The 9,008-nt window shown below is 35.7% G+C and overlaps 1 protein-coding gene and 1 pseudogene across 3 annotated transcripts; both read left to right on the top strand.

Annotated features, from left to right (window-relative positions):
• Window positions 1–1,124: 1,124 nt before the first annotated feature.
• LOC106307928 (3-hydroxyisobutyryl-CoA hydrolase-like protein 5) lies at window positions 1,125–4,349 on the top strand. Of its 3 annotated transcripts, none has more exons than XM_013745021.1 (16): window positions 1,125–1,155; window positions 1,644–1,716; window positions 1,800–1,883; window positions 1,958–2,026; window positions 2,094–2,157; window positions 2,242–2,315; window positions 2,395–2,478; window positions 2,576–2,660; window positions 2,742–2,827; window positions 3,006–3,127; window positions 3,214–3,274; window positions 3,353–3,451; window positions 3,562–3,663; window positions 3,759–3,800; window positions 3,876–3,982; window positions 4,077–4,349. In XM_013745021.1, the coding sequence occupies exons 2-16, from the start codon at window positions 1,681–1,683 to the stop codon at window positions 4,111–4,113; spliced, it is 1,152 nt and encodes a 383-aa protein (XP_013600475.1). In that variant the 5' UTR covers window positions 1,125–1,155; window positions 1,644–1,680; the 3' UTR covers window positions 4,114–4,349. The 3 variants fall into 3 exon arrangements, with proteins under 3 accessions (XP_013600475.1, XP_013600474.1, XP_013600476.1); XM_013745020.1 differs by lacking the exon at window positions 1,125–1,155 and adding an exon at window positions 1,245–1,335; XM_013745022.1 differs by lacking the exon at window positions 1,125–1,155 and adding an exon at window positions 1,333–1,518.
• Window positions 4,350–5,887: 1,538 nt separating this feature from the next.
• On the top strand, window positions 5,888–8,688 carry LOC106311167 (annotated as a pseudogene).
• Window positions 8,689–9,008: the final 320 nt, after the last annotated feature.

The raw sequence follows: 9,008 nt of genomic DNA, 5'->3' as shown, positions 1-9,008 counted from the left end.
AAAACCCTAAACTGTAAACCCAAATCTCAAAATCTAATGCAAACCTCAACTTCACCACCATTCCTCTAAATAATAGAATTTAGATTTCTTAACTAGAATTAGTAATAATGAAGATTCCAAATAATCAAATTTGTGCAACATTTAAAAAATGAATTTGATATTACAATCAATCACAGAAAATGACATTGAAAATAATTATCGAATTTGAAAACATGGCATATTATTACATTTTAAGGAATAGTATAGCATTTCGTCTCAAATAGTATGGTATCTTTACACAAATAGCTACCCTAAAGAATATATACTATACTATTCATTTCACCGAATATAGTATAGACGAAAAGTTCATCTTCTTCGATTTTTCATTCTTAGACATGCTGATACGCATTCATTTGGCTCACTCTCATTATTCTTTACTACCATATAGAGATCGTCTTCATCTACTCCTTTTTTTCTGACACATCAACACTTTACAGATCCACCGTTGTTATTCTTCATCAGTGGATATCTATCATGGATCTAACTCTGATGCGATAATCCCATCTCATTTGCAAGATTTAACAACGAAAACAATATGAAAACAAAAGCATGATTGTAAGAATCAGTGAGTTAAGAGATGGTGGAAAAAAAAATTAAAGAGTTGGTGTGTGTTCTCACCGTCTACGCCTTCATCGTTGCCTCTTTTTTACCACAGTTGCTTGGTTTTCTCGTGAGAAGAAATCAATTCAAGAAAAAATCTGGGAAGAAAAATTTCATCTACTGTGAGAGAATGTGTGATTTTCAAGGGCCACATGTTACTTCTGAGAGAATGTGTGATTTTTAAAATAAAGCACATGTGAGAGAATGTGTGATTTTCAAGGGTCACACGTTACTTTTGAGTATTATTATTATTATTATTAACTTTTCTTTATTTTTTCTTGCAGGTTTCAACCGGTTGTATCTGAGGACAATATGACAATATTATGTATAAGAAGGAAAGTGTATATGTGATGTAGGTTTTTTGGTTAGCCTTTGAATTATAATTTGTTTGATGGTTATACGACCCCAAGATGAAGACATTAAAATCATATAATTAAATTTTTTTTTTTGTTGTAGATTAAAAGAGGTAGCAGTGTGATATTGGATTTGTGAAGAGAGTAGGTGAAGAGCTGAAAGGTTTGGTAAAAGTGTCTTCCTACCAAACCATCCCCTCCTTTTGATATTTGATTATTAGCTTCACCTGCCATTTTTTCAATGGCATTTTATTTATTTATTTATATATTTGGTTTCTCACTGAGAGCTCCATTGCTCACCAAACCCCTCTTTTGCTTCTTCTTCTTCTTCTTCTCTCTCAAGGTTTTCCTCTTCTCTGTTTCTCTCTCCATTTGATTTCGCACTCTTTGCTTCTTCAGAGGCTCTAGAATTTGGTTGTTGCATGTGTTCCCCTCAAGTTGATTCTATGATCATAAAGTTCATCTCTTTTAATATAGTTTGTGTTCTTGGTCTCCGCAGAGGATTTTAATATTATTATTTCTAAAGGTTGTTGTAAGTTCTTAGTCTTGATATTTGTCACATTGGGTTAGAAGTTTTTGTGGAATTTCTTGTCTAGTGTACTTCTGTCGTTTGAGATTGTTTTCATGTCTGGATCTTTAAACATGGAACAGATAAATAAGCATTTGTTGAGGTTTGAGAAAGCTGGAGATGGCTCAAGAAGGTCGAAACATCATCGATGAGCAGGTAATTAATAATCTCTGTCTTATTCAGCCATTTTGTGGTTTGAGTGTTCTTCATGATTCAGTTGTGAACCATCATTGTTGTAGGTTGTTGTTGGAGAGGAGAAAGGTTCGGTGAGATTGGCCACGCTAAACCGCCCTCGTCAGCTAAATGTCATCTCTTCTGAAGTGGTATATATATTAAGACCTCAGATCAGAAGTTGTATAATATGAGATGCCTTATGGGAAAACTTTGAAACACTCAGGTGCTCAAGCTTGCAGAATTTCTTGAAACCTGGGAGAAGGACGACAAAACAAAGCTTATACTGATCAAGGTTTGATCTTTTTAGTTGTCCTTGGTCTGATGATGATTTCTATCTTAACATAGCTTTATATTGGCAGGGTGCAGGGAGAGCTTTCTCAGCCGGTGGTGATCTAAAGATGTTTTATGACGGCCGTGAATCAAGTAAGAGGCCAAGAGAAAACATACTATCACTTTATCCTTAGAGAGTCTGTCATAGCTTAATGATGATAAGTCGTTTTTGGACAGAGGATTCTTGCCTTGAGGTTGTTTACCGGATGTACTGGCTTTGCTATCACATCCACTCATACAAGAAAACTCAGGTTGAGTTTCATTAGTATATTTCGTATGAAAGTGTTGTCCTGAGGAGTATTAGACTAACCAAATAGAGTTGTGTTATAGGTTTCTCTAGTTAATGGAATATCAATGGGTGGAGGTGCATCATTGATGGTCCCAATGAAGTTCTCTGTTGTGACAGAGAAAACTGTGAGTTCATGAGTTTTAATCTGCTTCATATCTTATGTCTGTATAATAATAGTGTAGAAACAAGTGAAGACTCTGCTATTTTGTTTCATTTGATTAGGTATTTGCAACTCCAGAAGCAAGTATTGGGTTTCATACTGATTGTGGCTTCTCCTACATCCATTCACGTCTTCCTGGTCATTTAGGTAACTTCTAAACCACTAATACCAATTATATACGTTGGCTAGTTTCTGATGTACTTGAGTTTTATATTATTACATCTACAGGAGAATTCTTGGCTTTAACTGGGGCGAGATTGAATGGCAAAGAACTTGTAGCAATTGGAATGGCAACACATTTTGTTCCTTCTGCTGTGAGTTTTTTTTTTTTTTTTTTTTTTGGAATGCTTTCCTTATAGGATTATAAAAATGTGACCTCTCTTGCTTGATGAGATGCCTTCATTACTCTTTATATACTGCAACTGTAGCAATGTTTTAAGACCTATGATAAGTGAGATGCTTTTACCTTTAGCATCTTTGCTCAATTTTCAGAAACTGGCTGATCTGGAGGCACGGCTTGTGAGTTTAGACTCTGGAGACGTGGATGTAGTCCGTTCCACAATTGAAGAGTTCTCCGAGAAAGTAGACCTCGACAAAGACAGCATCCTTAACAAGTAACACTCTTTTCTCCTCGTTGGTAACTGTATATATATATAATCATATGGACTTTGTTAACTTTGAGGATATGGCTGATGTGCAGGCAGACAATAATTGATGAGTGTTTCTCAAAAGAAAGTGTGAAGCAGATCATACAAGCATTTGTAAGCACATCTGATTTTCCCTAGAACATGAGTCTATTCATAGGTAATTGAATATATATATTAATGGTCTTCTTACAGGAAGCTGAAGGGAGCAAAGAGGGAAATGAGTGGATAACACCAGTCATCAAAGGTCTAAAACGATCATCTCCCACAGGGTTGAAAATAACTCTACGATCGGTAAGTGTTTACATGATTTTACTCTTTTGTCATATTCTCCTTGGGTGTAACTAACTATCTCTTGAATATTTGTCTATCTTTATATTTGAGACGTGCTGTTTCTGTTACAGATTCGTGAAGGTAGGAAACAAACACTGAGTGATTGCCTCAAGAAGGAGTTTAGGATCACCATTAATATCTTGAGGAGCACCATATCCCCTGACGTGTATGAGGTAAATAAAAGAACAACACATTTTTGGTTTTTCTTCTCAAGAAGACAGTAGCGAGCATCATGTATGTTTATGTCTGATTGTGTAATAACGCGCAGGGTATAAGAGCTCTGACCATAGACAAAGACAGTTCTCCCAAGGTATGTTAACACTCTTAGAACTGAGATCAGCAATCTAACATACTAAGCAAACTTATATGGTTGGGTTTGGTGCAGTGGAGTCCAGCGACGTTAGATGAGGTGGCTGAGGAGAAGATCAACTTAGTATTTGAGCCACTGGAGGATGATATTGAGCTTCATATCCCTGAAACCGAAGAAAACAGGTTTGTTTAAGGGCTAATATAAACTTACTTGCCTTAAGATCTTCCTAAGAAACAGAGCCTTTTTATGTGTTTGATATTTGACATTGAATGATAGGTGGGGAGGCAAATACGAGACTTCAGGTTTTGCATGAGAGTACAAGAATAGAAGAGAAGAGAGGATACTGTATGTTGGTTTTGTGATTACATAATGTGTTGTTGCTACATGTTCAAACACTCTATGCAGTGATATGGTTTAATAAGGGTTGTTATGTCTGAATTGTTTCCTGTATTCTTGGTTGTTATTAGTGTCTAAAATAACATGTAATCCTAAAGACTAAATATGTCAACCCCAAACGTCTAAATCTGAAAATGAGTTGTCAACAAAACTTATTTCTTATACTGTGTGCAAAGGGAACAAAAGATGAGAAGCCTTTCTTGTTCATAAAAATAATGACACGTTAGATCTACAACGGCTACAAATGGATGAAGCCATTGGTTTCTTTCAGTGTTTTTAAAACTGAACCGGTCGAATAATAACTGGTTCGATCATGATCACTAATAACTGGTTCGATCATGAATGGATCACGTAGCTAGATTGGATTTCAAAATTATTAAACTGATAAAAACTGTTAAAATTATAAAAAATCGATAAACTATACATATAAACATTGACTTAGTTTATATTTATAATCTTTTATGTTTTAAATTCATTTATAATTTAATTATGTATCATATTTACTAGCACTATTTTTAAATTTATACACTAAAAATATTAAACCAGATTACTGAACCATGTTTGATCCGGTCGAACCATATTAAACTGTGACCCAAATAATTATCCGGTTCAGTTTCCGATCCGGTTTAAGAACACTAGTTTCTTTTGTATGAAATGGGTTGTTGCATGTTATAAATGGATAAGCTCATCCCAGGCAAGCACGATTGGGGGTAAGCTTCTGGCAACATTCTCCACAAATCATATAAGAACACCGCTTTTGAATGCTTTACCATTAATATTCCACTTATAGAAAGTATTGATACTTTAATGTTTCAGCTAAATAACTTTTCAGTATACGAGTATATGCTCTTGTATCAGTGTGTATGTGTGTATCTTTGATCTGAAACTTTATTTTAAAAGTCCTCTTCTTTGAGTAACATTAACTTTATTAAACTAGGAAACTTACATAGCTTTCAAAAAAATCCAACCACCAAAAACGTATGTGTGAATAATTTACATTCATGAGAAACTAACAAGTTGTTAGTAACAACACACCTTAATTTAGTAATCGAGTGTTTCAGTCTTTCATGTGATGTCTTATAAACTCCCCTGATTTAAGTAAAAGTTGACATTTTTAACAGGTTAAAAGGAGATAGCAGTGTGAATGATATTGGATTTGTGAGAAGGTTAGCTGAAAGAGCCTGTAAGGTTTTGATGTAACTCTCCTACCAAACGCTCTCCTTCTTTTGGTATGACTATTAGCTTCACCTGCCATTTTTTTTGCAATGGCCGAACAAGTTCAGAGAGTCTACTATATATATATTTGGTTTCAGAGCTCCGTTGCTCATCAAACCCCCTTCTGCTTCTGCTTCTTCTTCTTCTTCTTCTCTCTCAAGGTTTTCCCCTTCTCTCTCATTTGCTTTCACACACTTTGCTTCTTCAGTTTTGTGAGGGGCTCTAGAATTTGATTGTTGCATTTGTGTTTGTTTGCAACTTGTGACATGGGTTGTTACCCCTCAAGTTGATATCGGAACCAGTGTAGTTTTGTTTGAGGGTAGAGGGTTTTTATTATTATTTAAAAGGTTGTTGTTATTAGTTCTCAAGTCTTGGGATTTGTCACACTGGGTCTGAAGTTTTTTGTGAAACTTCTTGCAAGTGTAGTTTTGTCGTTTGAGATTGTTTTCATATCCATTTGATGGTTTTCATTGACCAGATAATTAAATAAGCATTTGCTGACGTTTGAGAAAGCTGGAGATGGCTCAAGAAGCTCAAGACATCGATGAGCAGGTAATAATACTCTATCTGTCTTATTCAGCCACTTTTTTGTGGTATGTGTGTTTTTCATGATTCAATTGTAAGTCATCATTGATATAGGTTGTTGTTGGAGAGCAGAAAGGTTCAGTGAGATGGGCCACTCTAGACCGCACTCGTCAGCTAAATGTCGTCATCTCTTCTGAAGTTGTATATATACCTTAGATCAGAAGTTGATAATATATATGAGACGCCTAATGGGAAAAAATTTGTAACTCAGGTCCTCAAGCATGCAGAAGATCTTGAAACCTGGGAAAAGGACGACAATGCAAAGCTTATAGTGATCAACGTTTGAATTTTTTTTACTAGCAGTCCTTGGTCATTTCTGTTACAAACACAATAGACTCATTTCTGAATATAGCTTATATTTGCAGGGTTTTGGGAGACGTTCCTTCCCCGCTGATGAACTTAAGATGTTTTATGACGACCGTAAGAGAAACATACTATCACCTTTCCTTAGAGAGTCAGTCTTGTCATAACTTAATGATGATGATAAGTCGTTTTCTACAGAGTATTCTGGCCTTAAGAATGTTTACACGATGTACTGGCTTTTTTTTATCATATCCACACATACAAGAAGACTCAGGTGGACTTTACTTAGTATTTATCTGAATTTCGTTGTATGAAAGTTGTCCTCTAGAGGAGTTTCAGTTAACCAAATAGAATTTGTGTAGGTTTCTCTTGTTCTTGCTATGACGTTGGGTGGAGGAGGTGCACCACTGATGCTCCCAGCGAAGTTCTCTGTTGTGACAGAGTACACTGTAAGTTATGAGTTTAGTCTGCTTCATGTATTGTTCCTGTAATAATTAATGGTACAGAAGAAACAAGTATAGATTCAACTTTATCTCTGTCACTTGATTAGGATTTTGCAACTCCAGAAGCAAATTTTGGGTTTCACATTGAGTGTGGGTTCTCTTACATCCATTCACGTCTTCCTGGTCATTTAGGTAACTCCTAAACCACTAATACCAAATTTTCGTAGTTCCAAATTTAGTTTGGTTAATCTCTGATGTACTTGAGTTTTATATGACATTTGCAGGAGAATTCTTGGCTTTAACTGGGGCAATATTGAATGGCAAAGAAATTGTAGCAATTGGCATGGCAACACATTTTGTTCCTCGTGCTGTGAGCTTTTGATAAATCTTTTTTTCCCTCACTTACGTTTAACTAGCCAAAGGGTTTATGCTTTGAGTATTCGGTTTTCTTGGATTATGTAAACTGACCTCTCTTGCTTGACCTTTCTTGAGCTGCCTTCCTACTTTATGTACAGCATCCGCAACGTTAGCAATGTTTTGAAACCTGTGATGAGTGGAATGCTTTATCTTTATCATCTTTGCTTGATTTCAGAAAGTGTGGGATCTTACTTACGGATGTAGTCCGATCCACAATTGAAGAGTTCTCCGAGAAAGTAGACCTTGACAAAGACAGCATCCTTAACAAGTAACACTACTTTTTCAATCTTCGTGTGTTATGTAATCTTTTCTCCTTCTTGGTATATATAATCACATGGACGTTGTTAACTTTGAGGCTATGGCTGATGTGCAGACAGTCAATAATTGATGCGTGTTTCTCAAAAGAAAGTGTGAAGCAGATCATACAAGCATTTGTAAGTTCATCTTATTTGCCTTAGAACATGAGACTATATTCATCAGGTATGAAATATATATTAGTGGTCTTCTTACAGGAAGCTGGAGGGAGCAAAGAAGGAAATGAGTGGATAACTCGAATTCTCAAATGTCTAAAAGAATCATCTCCCACAGCATTGAAAATAAACCTACGGTCGGTAATTGTTTACTTGTTACATGATTTTACTCAGTTATCATATTCTCATTGGTGTAACTGTCTCTTGTAAATATATCTTATATTTGAGCCTTGCTGGTTTCCTTTGTGTACAGATACGCGAAGCTAGGAATCAAACACTGGGTGATTGCCTCAAGAAGGAGTTTAGGATCACCGTTAATATCATGAGGAGCACCATATCCATGCATTGACGCGTTTTGAGGTAAAGAACCACACGTTTTTGGTTTTGCTTTTTCAAGAAAACAGCATGTATGCTTTTATGTCTGATTGTGTAATAACACGCAGGGTGTAAGAGCTCTGACCATAGCCAAAGACAACTGTCCGAGGGTAAGTTTACTCTCTAGAAAAAAAGAAGAAGAGAGTTTCTACGTAGAACTGAGATGGCAATAATATAACATACTATAGCAAACTTATATGGTTGGGTTTGGTGCAGTGGAATCCAGCGACGTTGGATGAGGTAGATGACGAGAAAATCAAGTTGGTGTTTAAGCCCTTGGAGGATGATCTTGAGCTTCGTATCCCTGAAACCGAAGAGAACAGGTTTGTATTAAGGGCTAATCAACTTTTTTGCATTGGAATTTTCCTAAGAAACAATCCGGTTTAGTATGTGTTTGATATTGTTGGCCATTTGATGACAATGATAGGTGGGAAGGCAAAGCCGAGACTTCAGGTTTTGCATCAGTACGAGGATAAAAAAAAGTAGAGAAGAGAACAGTGGATCCTGTGTGTTGTGTTTGTTCAACTGCCAAGACTTTATGCTATATATATTATTACCTAATGTGTTGTTGCTACATGTTCAAACACTCTATGGAGTGATGGTTTAATAAGGGTTGTTATGTCTGAATTGATTACTGTGTTTCTTGCTTGTTGGTGTTTAAAATACATATAATCATCCTAAAGAATAAAAGCTCGAATGTCTCAACCCCAAACGTCATCTAAACCTGAAAATGGGTTACTTCCATAAAAATTTCTTAATTATCGTAATGCTAATTTTCAAACAAAACTTATCCCCTATATATTAAAGGAGAAACATTTTTAAGTTATGACTTTGTAATCAGTGCTTAGGTGTCAGCTCCACAGGGCTTCTCAGAGTCTCTAATTAAAAAACTTAGATCTTACTAGAGAAAATACATTTTTTGTTACATTGAACCTCCCTTACCATAATTACACATTTCATAACATTACTAATTAAAAACGTGGAAGCAATAACTAACGTGCATC

The sequence above is a fragment of the Brassica oleracea genome, chromosome C8, assembly GCF_000695525.1.
Source record: "Brassica oleracea var. oleracea cultivar TO1000 chromosome C8, BOL, whole genome shotgun sequence".
Classification (NCBI taxonomy): domain Eukaryota; kingdom Viridiplantae; phylum Streptophyta; class Magnoliopsida; order Brassicales; family Brassicaceae; genus Brassica; species Brassica oleracea.
This window is presented reverse-complemented; position numbering and strand designations above follow the sequence as displayed.